The 15,424-nt window shown below is 75.5% G+C and overlaps 2 protein-coding genes and 1 long non-coding RNA gene across 3 annotated transcripts in view; all 3 read right to left on the bottom strand.

Moving 5' to 3' along the window:
- LOC135318285 (interleukin-1 receptor-associated kinase 1-like) overlaps positions 1-5,870 on the bottom strand; it is a 42,042-nt gene extending 36,172 nt beyond the window's left edge. The window contains exon 1 of the mRNA XM_064475444.1: positions 5,539-5,870. Coding sequence (XP_064331514.1) covers positions 5,539-5,689 — 151 coding nt within the window. The 5' untranslated portion in view covers positions 5,690-5,870. The remainder of the gene's footprint in view (positions 1-5,538) is intronic.
- Positions 5,871-7,394: 1,524 nt separating this feature from the next.
- LOC135318313 (uncharacterized) lies at positions 7,395-9,650 on the bottom strand. The gene is made up of 2 exons (XR_010376585.1): positions 9,079-9,650; positions 7,395-9,034 (listed from the first exon to the last, which is right to left on the bottom strand). It is a non-coding gene; the product is annotated as an uncharacterized LOC135318313 (long non-coding RNA).
- Positions 9,651-9,790: 140 nt separating this feature from the next.
- On the bottom strand, positions 9,791-15,055 carry MECP2 (methyl-CpG binding protein 2). The gene is given in 4 exon segments (XM_064475462.1): positions 9,791-10,078; positions 10,080-11,000; positions 11,129-11,470; positions 14,987-15,055. Coding segments are annotated over 4 exon segments (1,497 nt in total). The 5' UTR covers positions 15,022-15,055; the 3' UTR covers positions 9,791-9,879.
- Positions 15,056-15,424: the final 369 nt, after the last annotated feature.

Below are 15,424 nucleotides of genomic sequence, written 5' to 3'. Positions count from 1 at the left end.
GTGCGTCCCGGTCCCTCCCAGCGGCCCCCCGCCGGCCCTGACAGCTGGCCCGGTGCGTCCCGGTCCCTCCCAGCGCCCCCCCGCCGGCCCTGACAGCTGGCCCGGTGCGTCCCGGTCCCTCCCAGCGCCCCCCCGACGGCCCTGACAGCTGGCCCGGTGCGTCCCGGTCCCTCCCAGCGCCCCCCCGACGGCCCTGACAGCTGGCCCGGTGCGTCCCGGTCCCTCCCAGCGCCCCCCCGCCGGCCCTGACAGCTGGCCCGGTGCGTCCCGGTCCCTCCCAGCGCCCCCCCGACGGCCCTGACAGCTGGCCCGGTGCGTCCCGGTCCCTCCCAGCGCCCCCCCGCCGGCCCTGACAGCTGGCCCGGTGCGTCCCGGTCCCTCCCAGCGCCCCCCCGACGGCCCTGACAGCTGGCCCGGTGCGTCCCCGTCCTTCCCAGGGACCCCCGCCGGCCCTGACAGCTGGCCCGGTGCGTCCCGGTCCTTCCCAGCGCCCCCCCGACGGCCCTGACAGCTGGCCCGGTGCGTCCCGGTCCCTCCCAGCGCCCCCCGCCGGCCCTGACAGCTGGCCCGGTGCGTCCCGGTCCTTCCCAGTGCCCCCCCGCCGGCCCTGACAGCTGGCCCGGTGCGTCCCGGTCCTTCCCAGCGCCCCCCCGCCGGCCCTGACAGCTGGCCCGGTGCGTCCCGGTCCCTCCCAGTGCCCACCCGCCGGCCCTGACAGCTGGCCCGGTGCGTCCCGGTCCTTCCCAGCGCCCCCCCGCCGGCCCTGACAGCTGGCCCGGTGCGTCCCGGTCCTTCCCAGCGCCGCCCCGCCGGCCCTGACAGCTGGCCCGGTGCGTCCCGGTCCTTCCCAGCGCCCCCCCGACGGCCCTGACAGCTGGCCCGGTGCGTCCCGGTCCCTCCCAGCGCCCCCCCGCCGGCCCTGACAGCTCTCCCGGTGCGTCCCGGTCCTTCCCAGCGCCCCCCCGCCGGCCCTGACAGCTGGCCCGGTGCGTCCCGGTCCCTCCCAGCGCCCCCCCGACGGCCCTGACAGCTGGCCCGGTGCGTCCCGGTCCTTCCCAGCGCCCCCCCGCCGGCCCTGACAGCTGGCCCGGTGCGTCCCGGTCCCTCCCAGCGCCCCCCCGCCGGCCCTCACAGCTGGCCCGGTGCGTCCCGGTCCCTCCCAGCGCCCCCCCGCCGGCCCTGACAGCTTGCCCGGTGCGTCCCGGTCCCTCCCAGCGGCCCCCCGCCGGCCCTGACAGCTGGCCCGGTGCGTCCCGGTCCCTCCCAGCGCCCCCCCGCCGGCCCTGACAGCTGGCCCGGTGCGTCCCGGTCCTTCCCAGCGCCCCCCCGCCGGCCCTGACAGCTGGCCCGGTGCGTCCCGGTCCCCCCCAGCGCCCCCCCGCCGGCCCTGACAGCTGGCCCGGTGCGTCCCGGTCCCCCCCAGCGCCCCCCCGCCGGCCCTGACAGCTTTCCCGGTGCGTCCCGGTCCCTCCCAGCGCCCCCCCGCCGGCCCTGACAGCTGGCCCGGTGCGTCCCGGTCCTTCCCAGCGCCCCCCCGCCGGCCCTGACAGCTGGCCCGGTGCGTCCCGGTCCTTCCCAGCGCCCCCCCGCCGGCCCTGACAGCTGGCCCGGTGCGTCCCGGTCCCTCCCAGCGCCCCCCCGCCGGCCCTCACAGCTGGCCCGGTGCGTCCCGGTCCCTCCCAGCGGCCCCCCGCCGGCCCTGACAGCTGGCCCGGTGCGTCCCGGTCCCTCCCAGCGCCCCCCCGCCGGCCCTGACAGCTGGCCCGGTGCGTCCCGGTCCCTCCCAGCGGCCCCCCGCCGGCCCTGACAGCTGGCCCGGTGCGTCCCGGTCCCTCCCAGCGCCCCCCCGCCGGCCCTCACAGCTGGCCCGGTGCGTCCCGGTCCCTCCCAGCGCCCCCCCGCCGGCCCTCACAGCTGGCCCGGTGCGTCCCGGTCCCTCCCAGCGCTCCCCCGCCGGCCCTGACAGCTGGCCCGGTGCGTCCCGGTCCTTCCCAGCGCCCCCCCGCCGGCCCTGACAGCTGGCCCGGTGCGTCCCGGTCCTTCCCAGCGCCCCCCCGCCGGCCCTGACAGCTGGCCCGGTGCGTCCCGGTCCTTCCCAGCGCCCCCCCGCCGGCCCTGACAGCTCTCCCGGTGCGTCCCGGTCCTTCCCAGCGCCCCCCCGCCGGCCCTGACAGCTGGCCCGGTGCGTCCCGGTCCTTCCCAGCGCCCCCCCGACGGCCCTGACAGCTGGCCCGGTGCGTCCCGGTCCCTACCAGCGCCCCCCCGCCGGCCCTGACAGCTCTCCCGGTGCGTCCCGGTCCCTCCCAGCGCCCCCCCGCCGGCCCTGACAGCTGGCCCGGTGCGTCCCCGTCCTTCCCAGGGCCCCCCCGCCGGCCCTGACAGCTGGCCCGGTGCGTCCCGGTCCCTCCTATCGACCCCCCGCCGGCCCTGACAGCTGGCCCGGTGCGTCCCGGTCCCTCCCAGCGCCCCCCCGCCGGCCCTGACAGCTGGCCCGGTGCGTCCCGGTCCTTCCCAGCGCCCCCCCGCCGGCCCTGACAGCTGGCCCGGTGCGTCCCGGTCCCTCCCAGCGCCCCCCCGCCGGCCCTGACAGCTTTCCCGGTGCGTCCCGGTCCTTCCCAGGGCCCCCACGCCGGCCCTGACAGCTTGCCCGGTGCGTCCCGGTCCTTCCCAGTGCCCCCCCGCCGGCCCTGACAGCTGGCCCGGTGCGTCCCGGTGCCTCCTATCGACCCCCCGACGGCCCTGACAGCTTTCCCGGTGCGTCCCGGTCCCTCCCAGCGCCCCCCCGACGGCCCTGACAGCTTTCCCGGTGCGTCCCGGTCCCTCCCAGCGCCCCCCCGCCGGCCCTGACTGCTTTCCCGGTGCGTCCCGGTCCCTCCCAGCGCCCCCCCGCCGGCCCTGACAGCTCTCCCGGTGCGTCCCGGTCCCTCCCAGCGCCCCCCCGCCGGCCCTGACAGCTGGCCCGGTGCGTCCCGGTCCTTCCCAGCGCCCCCCCGCCGGCCCTGACAGCTGGCCCGGTGCGTCCCGGTCCTTCCCAGCGCCCCCCCGCCGGCCCTGACAGCTGGCCCGGTGCGTCCCGGTCCCTCCCAGCGCCCCCCCGCCGGCCCTGACAGCTGGCCCGGTGCGTCCCGGTCCTTCCCAGCGCCCCCCCGCCGGCCCTGACAGCTGGCCCGGTGCGTCCCGGTCCTTCCCAGCGCCCCCCCGCCGGCCCTGACAGCTGGCCCGGTGCGTCCCGGTCCCTCCCAGCGCCCCCCCGCCGGCCCTGACAGCTGGCCCGGTGCGTCCCGGTCCTTCCCAGCGCCCCCCCGCCGGCCCTCACAGCTGGCCCGGTGCGTCCCGGTCCCTCCCAGCGCCCCCCCGCCGGCCCTGACAGCTGGCCCGGTGCGTCCCGGTCCCTCCCAGCGACCCCCGACGGCCCTGACAGCTGGCCCGGTGCGTCCCGGTCCCTCCCAGCGCCCCCCCGCCGGCCCTGACAGCTGGCCCGGTGCGTCCCGGTCCCTCCCAGCGCCCCCCTGACGGCCCTGACAGCTGGCCCGGTGCGTCCCGGTCCCTCCCAGCGGCCCCCCGCCGGCCCTGACAGCTGGCCCGGTGCGTCCCGGTCCCTCCCAGCGCCCCCCCGACGGCCCTGACAGCTGGCCCGGTGCGTCCCGGTCCCTCCCAGCGCCCCCCCGCCGGCCCTGACAGCTGGCCCGGTGCGTCCCGGTCCCTCCCAGCGCCCCCCCGCCGGCCCTGACAGCTGGCCCGGTGCGTCCCGGTCCTTCCCAGGGCCCCCCCGCCGGCCCTGACAGCTGGCCCGGTGCGTCCCGGTCCTTCCCAGGGCCCCCCCGCCGGCCCTGACAGCTGGCCCGGTGCGTCCCGGTCCTTCCCAGCGCCCCCCGACGGCCCTGACAGCTTGCCCGGTGCGTCCCGGTCCCTCCCAGCGGCCCCCCGCCGGCCCTGACAGCTCTCCCGGTGCGTCCCGGTCCCTCCCAGCGCCCCCCCGACGGCCCTGACAGCTCTCCCGGTGCGTCCCGGTCCCTCCCAGCGCCCCCCCGCCGGCCCTGACAGCTCTCCCGGTGCGTCCCGGTCCCTCCCAGCGCCCCCCCGCCGGCCCTGACAGCTGGCCCGGTGCGTCCCGGTCCCTCCCAGCGCCCCCCCGACGGCCCTGACAGCTGGCCCGGTGAGTCCCGGTCCCTCCCAGCGCCCCCCCGCCGGCCCTGACAGCTGGCCCGGTGAGTCCCGGTCCCTCCCAGCGCCCCCCCGCCGGCCCTGACAGCTGGCCCGGTGAGTCCCGGTCCCTCCCAGCGCCCCCCCGACGGCCCTGACAGCTGGCCCGGTGCGTCCCGGTCCCTCCCAGCGCCCCCCGCCGGCCCTGACAGCTGGCCCGGTGCGTCCCGGTCCTTCCCAGCGCCCCCCCGCCGGCCCTGACAGCTGGCCCGGTGCGTCCCGGTCCCTCCTATCGACCCCCCGACGGCCCTGACAGCTGGCCCGGTGCGTCCCGGTCCCTCCCAGCGCCCCCCCGCCGGCCCTCACAGCTTTCCCGGTGCGTCCCGGTCCTTCCCAGCGCCCCCCCGCCGGCCCTGACAGCTGGCCCGGTGCGTCCCGGTCCCTCCCAGCGCCCCCCCGCCGGCCCTGACAGCTCTCCCGGTGCGTCCCGGTCCCTCCCAGCGCCCCCCCGACGGCCCTGACAGCTGGCCCGGTGCGTCCCGGTCCCTCCTATCGACCCCCCGACGGCCCTGACAGCTGGCCCGGTGCGTCCCGGTCCTTCCCAGGGCCCCCCCGCCGGCCCTGACAGCTTTCCCGGTGCGTCCCGGTCCTTCCCAGCGCCCCCCCGCCGGCCCTGACAGCTGGCCCGGTGCGTCCCGGTCCCTCCCAGCGCCCCCCCGCCGGCCCTGACAGCTGGCCCGGTGAGTCCCGGTCCCTCCCAGCGCCCCCCCGCCGGCCCTGACAGCTGGCCCGGTGCGTCCCGGTCCTTCCCAGCGCCCCCCCGCCGGCCCTGACAGCTGGCCCGGTGCGTCCCGGTCCCTCCCAGCGCCCCCCCGCCGGCCCTGACAGCTGGCCCGGTGAGTCCCGGTCCCTCCCAGCGCCCCCCCGCCGGCCCTGACAGCTGGCCCGGTGCGTCCCGGTCCTTCCCAGCGCCCCCCCGACGGCCCTGACAGCTCTCCCGGTGCGTCCCGGTCCTTCCCAGCGCCCCCCCGCCGGCCCTGACAGCTGGCCCGGTGCGTCCCGGTCCTTCCCAGCGCCCCCCCGACGGCCCTGACAGCTGGCCCGGTGCGTCCCGGTCCTTCCCAGCGCCCCCCCGCCGGCCCTGACAGCTGGCCCGGTGCGTCCCGGTCCCTCCCAGCGCCCCCCCGCCGGCCCTGACAGCTGGCCCGGTGCGTCCCGGTCCCTCCCAGCGCCCCCCCGCCGGCCCTGACAGCTGGCCCGGTGCGTCCCGGTCCTTCCCAGCGCCCCCCCGCCGGCCCTGACAGCTGGCCCGGTGCGTCCCGGTCCTTCCCAGCGCCCCCCCGCCGGCCCTGACAGCTGGCCCGGTGCGTCCCGGTCCTTCCCAGCGCCACTTACCGAAGCGTTCCCAGTCCGAGCGGTTCAGCGCGTCCATGAGGCGGCAGAAGTTGCACATGAGCCAGGCGGGCACCTCGTGCAGGAACGGCCCCGGCCCCGGCCCCGGCCCCGGCCCCGGCCCCGGCCCCGGCCCCGGCCCCCGTCTCGCCATGCCGCCGTCCCGCCGCTTCCCTTTTAAGAGCGGCCGCCCCCAGCGCGCAGGCGCGTCCCCGACGCCATCTCCGGCGTGGCGGAAGTGCCGGGTCCCGCCGCGACGTCGCCTCGGGCGCCATGTTCGGTGTGGCGGAACTGGTGTCTCCCTCCCCGCGCCTCGGTTGAGCCGGGGGCGGGGCCCGAGGGGAAGGGGCGGGGCCCGAGGGGAAGGGGCGGGTCTGACCGCAAGGGGGCGGGGCTGCGCAGCTTTTCCCGGCCTGATTCCCCGCTGTGACATCAGCAAAGCAATGACGTCGGCAATGGGGGGTGGGGGGGTGTGACGTCGCAGATGTGATGTCCCGGCTGTCAGGACACGGGGACGCTCCCAGGGGCTGGAAGGGAGGGGAGAGCCGGGATCCGGTGACGTCATCCAGTGATGTCAGCTGGAGAGAGCTGGGATCCAGTGACGTCACCCGGGAAGAGCCAGGATCCCGTGACATCATCCAGGGAGAGCCAGGATCTGGTGACATCATCCGGGGAGAGCTGGCAGTCAGTGATGTCATCCAGTGATGTCAACTGGAGAGAGCTGGGATCCAGTGACGTCACCCGGGAAGAGCTGCGCTCCGGTGATGTCACCCAGGGAGAGCCGGGATCCAGTGACGTCACCCCATGAGTGCAGGGATCCAGTGACATCATCCGAGAGCCGGGATCCGGTGACGTCACTCAGGGAGAGCCGGGATCCGGTGACATCGCGCAGGGAGAGCCGGGATCCGGTGACGTCACTCAGGGAGAGCCAGGACCCGGTGACATCGCGCAGGGAGAGCCGGGATTCGGTGACATCGCGCAGGGAGAGCCGGGATCCGGTGACGTCACTCAGGGAGAGCCGGGATCCGGTGACGTCACTCAGGGAGAGCCGGGACCCGGTGACATCGCGCAGGGAGAGCCGGGATCCGGTGACGTCACTCAGGGAGAGCCGGGATCCGGTGACGTCACCCCATGAGTGCAGGGATCCAGTGACATCATCCGAGAGCCGGGATCCGGTGACGTCACTCAGGGAGAGCCGGGATCCGGTGACATCGCGCAGGGAGAGCCGGGATCCGGTGACGTCACTCAGGGAGAGCCGGGGCCCGGTGACATCGCGCAGGGAGAGCCGGGATTCGGTGACATCGCGCAGGGAGAGCCGGGATCCAGTGACGTCACTCAGGGAGAGCCGGGATCCGGTGACGTCACTCAGGGAGAGCCGGGACCCGGTGACATCGCGCAGGGAGAGCCGGGATCCGGTGACGTCACTCAGGGAGAGCCGGGATCCGGTGACGTCACTCAGGGAGAGCCGGGACCCGGTGACATCGCGCAGGGAGAGCCGGGATCCGGTGACGTCACTCAGGGAGAGCCGGGATCCGGTGACGTCACTCAGGGAGAGCCGGGATCCGGTGACGTCACTCAGGGAGAGCCGGGATCCGGTGACGTCACTCAGGGAGAGCCGGGACCCGGCGGGGCTGCGCAGCCCCTCCCCCCGGACCGCCCCTCCCCCCCCGCGGCCCAGGGCGCCGGGGGGCTGCGGCGCCCGAATGAAAGCGTCAGAGGCGGGAGGCGTTGGGTGCACACAGATTTATAGATCACTCCAGCACAGACACAGAGCCCCGCGGGGGGGGGGGAGGGGCGCGGGGCCCGGCGGGGGGAGGGGCGGCGCCGCGGGACCCCCCCAAGAAGAATCGACAGCCGAGGGGGTTTTTCTTGTAAATTTATAAGGCAAACGTCTCCTCGCGCGACTAGAGATAATAAATAGGTGCGGGGCGCCCCTCCCCCCCAGCGGCCCCGCCCCCGCCGGACCCCCCGCCAGACACCCCCCCCCCCCGCTCCACTTTTTTGTTTTTTGCTCTTTTCTCCATGGTTTTGGCCGCGGGGCCGGGCCCCCCCCCCCGTTATTGCCATGAGGAGCCGGGGCCCGCGGGGGGGCCAAGCGCTAACAGTCCCGGGGGGCTGGAAGAATTGGGGGGGGGGGAGGGGCCCGGGGAGACACCCCCCCGCCCCCGGGGCCGGTAAAGTGCAGGACGGGGACCCCCCCCTCGGGGACAGGGACCCCCCCCGGGACGGGGGCACACACGGGGTGGGGGCAGGGGCTGCCGGGGGACGGGCACCGGATCCCGCTCCTCCCCCCCCGGACGGGTCACTTGTCGTTAGATCGACCGGATCCCACCCAAAACCCGTGCTCACACCTGATTGGCTGCAGACCGGATCCTGTTCCTACCCACCCTCACGCCTGATTGGCTGCGGGCTGGATCCTGCCCCAACACACGGTTACTCCTGATTGGCTGCAGACCGGATCCTGTTCCTACCCACCCTCACGCCTGATTGGCTGCGGGCTGGATCCTGCCCCAACACACGGTTACTCCTGATTGGCTGCAGACCGGATCCTGTTCCTACCCACCCTCACGCCTGATTGGCTGCGGGCTGGATCCTGCCCCAACACACGGTTACTCCTGATTGGCTGCAGACCGGATCCTGTTCCTACCCACCCTCACGCCTGATTGGCTGCGGGCTGGATCCTGCCCCAACACACGGTTACTCCTGATTGGCTGCAGACCGGATCCTGTTCCTACCCACCCTCACGCCTGATTGGCTGCGGGCTGGATCCTGCCCCAACATACGATTACTCCTGATTGGCTGCGGACCGGATCCCGTTCCTTCCCACCCTCACGCCTGATTGGCTGCGGGCTGGATCCTGCCCCAACATACGATTACTCCTGATTGGCTGCGGACCGGATCCCGTTCCTTCCCACCCTCACGCCGGATTGGCTGCGGGCTGGATCCCGCCCCAAGCTGCTGATGCCTCTGACTGGCTCCAGACTGGATCCCTCCCTGACACAGAGTCACTCCCGATTGGACGGGGACCAGGTCCCCGTCCCACCCAGAGTGACTCCCGATTGGCTCGCGACCGGACCCCGCCCCAGCCTGGCACGACTGCCCACTGGGTAGAGACTGGACCCGCCCCTCCAATCCAAAGCCACTCCTGATTGGATCATGGCCGGATCCCATCTGAACCCAGAGTCGCTCCCGCGCGACCGGGGCTGGATCTGGCCCCGCCCCCAACCGTGCACGCCTAGCTTGGCCCCGCCCCCACGCCTGATTGGCTCCAGGGCCGATCCCGCTTCAACCCAGAGTGACCCAGCATCTGAGCCACACCCACCTCTCCATGCCCCGCCCCCACCTGGAGCCCCTCCCCCTCGTGGGAGGCCTCACCTCGCCTCCATGCCGAGTCACCCCTGATTGGCTGGAGACTGGATCGCCACTCCTGATTGGCTCCACACTGCACCCCCCAAACAAACTGAGAGCTGCTCCTGATTGGCCCGCGGCCGGATCCCACCTCTGCCGAACGCTGCTCCTGATTGGCCCGTGGCCAGATCCCACCCCTACTGGACGCTGCTCCTGATTGGCTCAACACCAGATCCCAAGCAAATCGAAAGCTGCCCCCGATTGGCTCGAGGCCGGATCCCCGCCCTGCCAAGCGCCGCTCCCGATTGGCTCAGGAGCGGGTCCTGGGCGAACCGAACCCCGCCCCAGCACAGCGCCCCTCCTGATTGGCTCAACGCTGGATCCCCGCCCCACCAAGCCGCTCCCGATTGGCTCCGACCTCGGCCCTGCTCCGGCAGGATCCCGCCCCCGCCGCGGGCGGAGCCTCTCCCCATTGGACGGCGGCCGGATCCCCGCCCCCCCCCAGCCCCCTTAGTGCAAATGGTTCCCTATCGGCTAAAAACGTGGAACAAAAAACTGGAAGAACGAGTAAAGCGGCGACGGGGGGAGGGGGAGGCGCCCCCCCGGCCCCCCCCGAGCCCCCCCCGCCCGCCCCCCCCCCAGCTCGGCCTCGGGGGGTCCCGGGGGACGCCCCCCCTCCCCCCTCCCCTCCTTTCTAGAGACGAAAGTGCAAAGTGGGGGGGCCCGGGGGGGCTCCGCGCCCCTCGCTGTGCTTTTCGGTAATAAAAACTGGGGGGGGGGGGGGGGTCAGGGGTCGGGGGGGGGTCGGCGGGGGGGGGGGGGGTCGGGGGCCGCGGGGGTCGGGGTGCGCGGGGCGGAGGGAGGGGTGCGTGTGGCTGCCTGCGTGCGCGCGCGGGGGGGTGGGGGGGGGATTGGGGGGGGCAGGGTGGGGTGAGGGGAGGGGGGGGGTCCTGTCCGTCCGTCCGTCGGTCTGTCCGCCCGCGGGCGCGCTCACAGTCAGCTGACTCGCTCGGGGACAGGCGTCCTGGTGTCGACCGCCTCCTCCCGGGCGGGGGGCCGCGGCACGGAGGCGCTGGGAGGGGGGGGCGCCGCCGCCGACGAGGAGGAGGAGGAGGAGGAGGAGGAGGAGGAAGAGGAGGAGGAGGAGGAAGAGGAGGCAGTGTCTTTGTGCTCGGCCTCCCCTCGGTGTTTGTAGGGCGGCGGGGGGCGGCGGCGGCGGGGGGTGAGTCTTGGGCGGCTCCTTGGCGCAGCCGTCGGGGGCCGCCGGGCCCCCCCGATCCTCCGAGCAGCCCTTGCCGCTGAAGTCCTGGGCCGGCGGGGGGGGGCTGGCGCTGTCCTTGGGGCTGGCGGGGGGCTCGGGCGGCGGCGGCGGCGAAGCCCCCCGCTCCCTCCGGCCGGGCGGCGCGGGCGGGGGGGCCGGCGCCGCGCCGCGCCCCTTGGGGCTGCCCTCCTTGCTGCGGCGGCCGGGGCTGCGGGCGCTCCTGGGTCCCTTGGGGCTGCGCTCGGGGGGCGGCGGCGGGGGCTTGGCGGCCTCCCGCGCCTCCACGACCACCGTCTCCCGCGTCTTCCGCTTCTTGATGGGCAGCACCGTCTCCTGCACCGCCGGCGGGGCGGCCGCCTTCTTCTTGGCCTCCGGCGCGGCCCCCGCCGGGCCGCCCGCGCCCCCCGCGCCCGCCGGCTTGCGGCCCCGCTTCTTGGGGACGGCCTGGCTATCGGGCTCCGCTCGCCGCTTGCGGCCCGGCCGCCGCACGGCCAGGACCTGGGCCGAGGTGGTGGCGGCCCCCGCCTCGCCGCGGGCGCCCGGCTGCCCCGGCTGGAAGGGCATCTTCACCAGCAGCTTGCCCGAGCTCTTCTCGATCACCCGCTTCACCTGCACGCCCTCGGACGCCGCCGTCTTGGGCTTGGCCGCCCCGCTGCCCTTGGGGCGGCCCCGGCCGCGGCCCGTCCCGGGGCCCTTGGGGGACTTGGGCTTCTTGGGGGGTCGCTGCTCCCGCCGCGAGGGGCTGCCGCGGCCGGTGACGGTGAAGTCGAAGTCGTTGGGGTCCAGGGAGGTGTCTCCTACCTTTTCGAAGTAGGCGATCAGCTCCACCTTGGAGCGGAAGGCTTTTCCCTGCGGGCTGCGGAGGGCGAGGGGGGCGGGGGGTGGGGGGTGGGGGGGGAGAGAAGGCGTCAGGGGGGGAGGGGCGCGGGCGGCGGGACCCCCCCCCCCCCGCCCCCTTCCCGGGGCGCCCTCCCGGCCACTCACTTGATCAGGTAGACGTCGTACTTGCCGGCGGAGCGGCCCGATTTCCTCTGCTTGAGCTTGCGGGTCCAGCCCTCGGGCAGCGTCGGGTCGTCGTACATGGGCCCCCGGTCGCGGATGATGGAGCGACGCTGCTTGGGCGAGGCCGAGGCCTCCGGCGCCGCCGGTGCCGTCCCGGCGCCCTCTGACGTCTCGGCTTTGCCGGCCTCGGCCGGCTCGGCGGAGGGCTGCGCCGGCTCGTGCTGCTGCTGCTGCTGCTTCTCCTCCTTCCGCTCCTTCTTCACCTTCTTGGCCTTGGGGGGCCGCTCCTTCAGCCCCTGTAGGTTCTCCTCCGATTTCTCCTCCCTGCGAACACAGACGGAGGGGTCAGCGCCGGGAGGGACGCGCCGGCGGACGGCGGCGCCGACGGACGGACGCGTTGACGGCGGCTCCGACGGACGGACGCGGCTCCACGGGATGGGGTGGTCCTGAAAATCAGCGACGAACACATCCCGCGAACCCCCGCCCCCCCGCCCCGCAGCCCCGGCGGTAACGGGGGAAATCGGCGGGGATTTGGGCAAAGCCCGGGCCGGCCGGGGGGGAGGAGGAGGAGGAGGAGGAGGGGGAGGGCAGCGGCACCGCTCGGGGCTGTAAGTACGGCCGCGGGGAGGGAAAGGCGAAGCCGCCCAAGTGCTGGCGAGGGGAAGCGCCGAGGGGGGCTCCCGGGGCGGCGGCGGGGAGGGGGACGCCCCCCCACCCCCCCAAAGCCGCGGCGTCCCCGAGGGCCCCGTCCCCGCGCGGCTGCAGGAGGCCGAAGGTGCGGCGTCCGTGCCCCGGAGCCTCCGCGGCTAAATATAGCCCGGGTGGGCTGCCCGCGGCCCCCGGCGCCGGCCCCCCGCCCCCCCACAGCCCCCCCGCCGGCGGGGGTTTCGGTGGCACTCGGGCACGGCCGCCGCCGGACCCCCGGGACCCCCACGCCGGCGGCGCCCCGGGGACCCGCCGTCCCGTGGCGGGGACCCCATGGCGGGCACAGGCTCTCGGCAAAGCCCGGCAGCCCCCGCGGCGCCCCCCCACCCCGGGGAGCGGTTTCGGGGCGCGAGGGTCCTCCTGGGGACGCCGGCGTCCCCGGGGGGCCGCGGCGGGGACCCCCCCCCCGCTCTCGCCGGCCTCGCTCCCCCGCCGCCGGCAAACGCCGTCCGGTGCCGCCGGTCCCCTCCTGGCAAGGAAAGAGCAGAGAAGGTGAGGCTGGGGAGGGGGCACGCGCGACCCCCCACCCCCCCGGAGGAAATGAAGGGCCGGTGAGCCCCGGGCGGCCGAAGGCGGCCCCCCAACAAGCCCCGCCGGGGGGGTCTCGCGGCGGCGTCGGGGGGTCCCGGGGCCGTCGTCCCCGTGCGTGCGTGTGCGCGTCCCCCCCCTCGGCAGCCGGCGGGGCAGGGCCGGCGCCGGGTTCATCCGCGGCAGCGTCGGGATGCGCGGCGGCAATCGGAGAGCGGGGATTAAGAGGCCCCCCACCCCCCACACCCCCCCAGCCCCCCGACCCCCCCCCCCCCCCAGCGTCACAGAACGGCCCCTGCGTGTCGCTGAGGAGGCCCGGGAGGCCGCGGGTCGCGCTGGACACGGGCACCGGCTCCCTCGGCCGCCGGCGGAGCCGCGCGGGGGCACGGCGGGGGGGTGGGGGGGCGCTGCCGGGGACCCCACCCCACCCCCGGCCCGGGGGGCTCCCCCCTGGCCCGCCCGGGCTCGCCGAAGGTCGCGGCCGAAAAGGCGGGAAGGGGGAGCGGGAGGGCGCCGACGCCGAACTTCGGGGAGAAGGGGAAGCGGGGCGGGAGGGTTTTTTGGGGGGGGGGGCGGTGAAATCCACACCCCCCCCCCCACACACACCCCCCCCAGCGGCTCCCGCGGGACCCCCGGCGAGGGGGAGCTCCCAAGGGCCGCCCCGGTGCCGTCCCGCCGCCGCGAGGGGGGAGGCCGGGTCTCGCCAACGCAACCCCTCGCCGTCGCGTGCCGGGGGGGGCGGCGGTGGGGGGCGGCCCCCCCCAACCCCCCCCACAGCGGGGGCGCGGGGCGGCGGCGCCCCGGTGTGGGGGGGGGGCTCGGCGCCGCGGGGAAGCCGTGCCGGGGGCTCGGCGGGGTGGGCGCGGCGTCGAGGGCGAGCCGGGCGCGAGGGCGCGGCGGCGGCGGCGACGTTTGGGGCGGTTTGGGGCATTTTGGGGCATTTTGGGGCGCGGGGTTGGGGGGCAGCGGGGGGTCGGGGCGAGCGAGGGGTCGGCGGGACGCGGCGGTTTGGGGTGATTCGGGGCGTGTCGGGGCGCAGCGCGAGCGCCGTGTTCTGGGGTAATTTAGGGTATTTTGGGGCGATTTGAAGCATTTCGGGGCGCAGCACGAGCACCGTGTTTCGGGGTAATTTACCGTATTTTGGGACGCGCCACGAGCGCCGTATTTCGGGGTAATTTGAAGCATTTTGGGGCGCAGCCCGAGCGCCATATTCTAGGGTAATTTAGCGTATTTTGGGACGCACCACAAGCGCCGTATTTTGGGGCAATTTTAAACATTTCGGGGCGCACCACGAGCACCGTGTTTCGGGGTAATTTACCGTATTTTGGGACGCGCCACGAGTGCCGTATTTTGGGGCCATTTAAAGCATTTTGGGGCGCACCACGAGCACCATGTTTCGGGGCAATTTGAAGCGTTTCAGGGCGCAGCACGAGCGCCGTATTTTGGGGCAATTTGAAGCATTTCGGGGCGCACCACGAGCACCGTGTTTCGGGGCAATTTGAAGCATTTCGGGGCGCACCACGAGCACCGTGTTTTGGGGCAATTTGAAGCATTTTGGGGCGCACCACGAGCACCGTGTTTCGGGGCAATTTGAAGCATTTCAGGGCGCAGCACGAGCGCCGTATTTTGGGGCAGTTTGAAGCATTTCGGGGCGCAGCACGAGCGCCGTATTTTGGGGCAGTTTGAAGCATTTCGGGGCGCACCACGAGCACCGTGTTTTGGGGCAATTTGAAGCATTTCGGGGCGCAGCACGAGCGCCGTATTTTGGGGCAGTTTGAAGCATTTCGGGGCGCAGGTCTCGCGCCGCGTTTCGGGGCGGTTTCGGGCGTTTCGGGGCGCCGTGTCTCGGGGCAGCCCGGGCCGTTTCGGGGCGCAGCGCCCGCGCCGCACCATATTTTGGGGGTAATTCGTGCAGTTTCGGCGCGCGCGGGACAAGGCCGGGGGGGGGGCGGTGGGGTGGGTGGGGACGCGTTTCGGGGGGGGCCGCATTTCAGGGCGCACCCGGGGGGTCCCTATTTCGCGCCCGCGCGGGGTGGGGGGGTGGGGGGGGGTCCGTATTTCACGGCCCAGCGAGGCGCGGGGGGGGGGGGGGGTCGAGGGGGGGGGGGAAGGTTTCGGGGCGCAGCCAAGGGGGGTCCCCCCGTTTCGGGGCGCGCGGGTGAGGCCCCGTTTCGGGGCGCACCGTGGGGCGGGGGTCGCTTTTTCGGGGTCCACGCGGGGAGGGGGCCCATCCCGGGCGCGGAGGCAGGGGGGTGTTGGGGGGGCCGTATTTAGGGGTGCACCGGGGGGTCCCCCACCGAAGGCGCCCCCCCCCCGCCCCCCGCTCCCGGCTCGGGGGGGCCGCGGCCGTTAGTGACGCACTCGCGGCGCGCACACACACACACACACCCCCCCCCCTCCCCACACACGCACACCCCCCTTCCCCCCCCACCCCCCCCCCACCCCGTTCCCGCCCGGGCGCGCGCGCACGGGAGGAGGGGGGTGGGGGGTGTGTGTATGGGGGGGGGTCGTCTCGCGCCCGCGCGGGAAAGCAGCGGCGGGACCCCGCGCCCCCCGCCCGCCGCCGCCGCCCCCCCCGGCCCCGCCGCCGCCCCGCCGGTCACTCACAGCCTCTCCTCGTCTCCGCTCGGCGCCGCCGCCATTTTCTTCGCAGCGAAGAACCCGCGGGGGGGGGGAGGGGGGGGGACGCGAAGGGGGGGGGCGGGGGGGGAGGGGGAGGGAGCGCGTGTGGAAGGGGGGGGGGGGCCCAAACCGAGCCGGAGAGGAAACCCGGAGCGGCCCGCGCCCCGCCTCTCCCGCACGCCTATTGGCCGCCGCCGCCGCCGCTCAAGCGGAGGGCAGACGGCGATTGGCCGGCGGCTTTCCCCCGGGGGCGGAGCCGGCGCGCTCCCGGCGGCCGTTGGAATTGGCGGGAAGCGCTGTCAGTTACAACGTTCCAAAGGGGGCGGGGCCGGGCGAAGCGCGCGCGGCCGGCCGTTGGGCCCCCGCCGGGACGCCGCGTTCTCATTGGCCGGCGGCGCCGCCCGTCACGGCCCCGAAGGGAGG

Source organism: Phalacrocorax carbo, chromosome 29 (assembly GCF_963921805.1).
Source record: "Phalacrocorax carbo chromosome 29, bPhaCar2.1, whole genome shotgun sequence".
NCBI classification, from domain to species: Eukaryota; Metazoa; Chordata; class Aves; order Suliformes; family Phalacrocoracidae; genus Phalacrocorax; species Phalacrocorax carbo.
The sequence above is the reverse complement of the archived record's forward strand: the minus strand, read 5'-3'. Positions and strand labels throughout refer to the sequence as shown.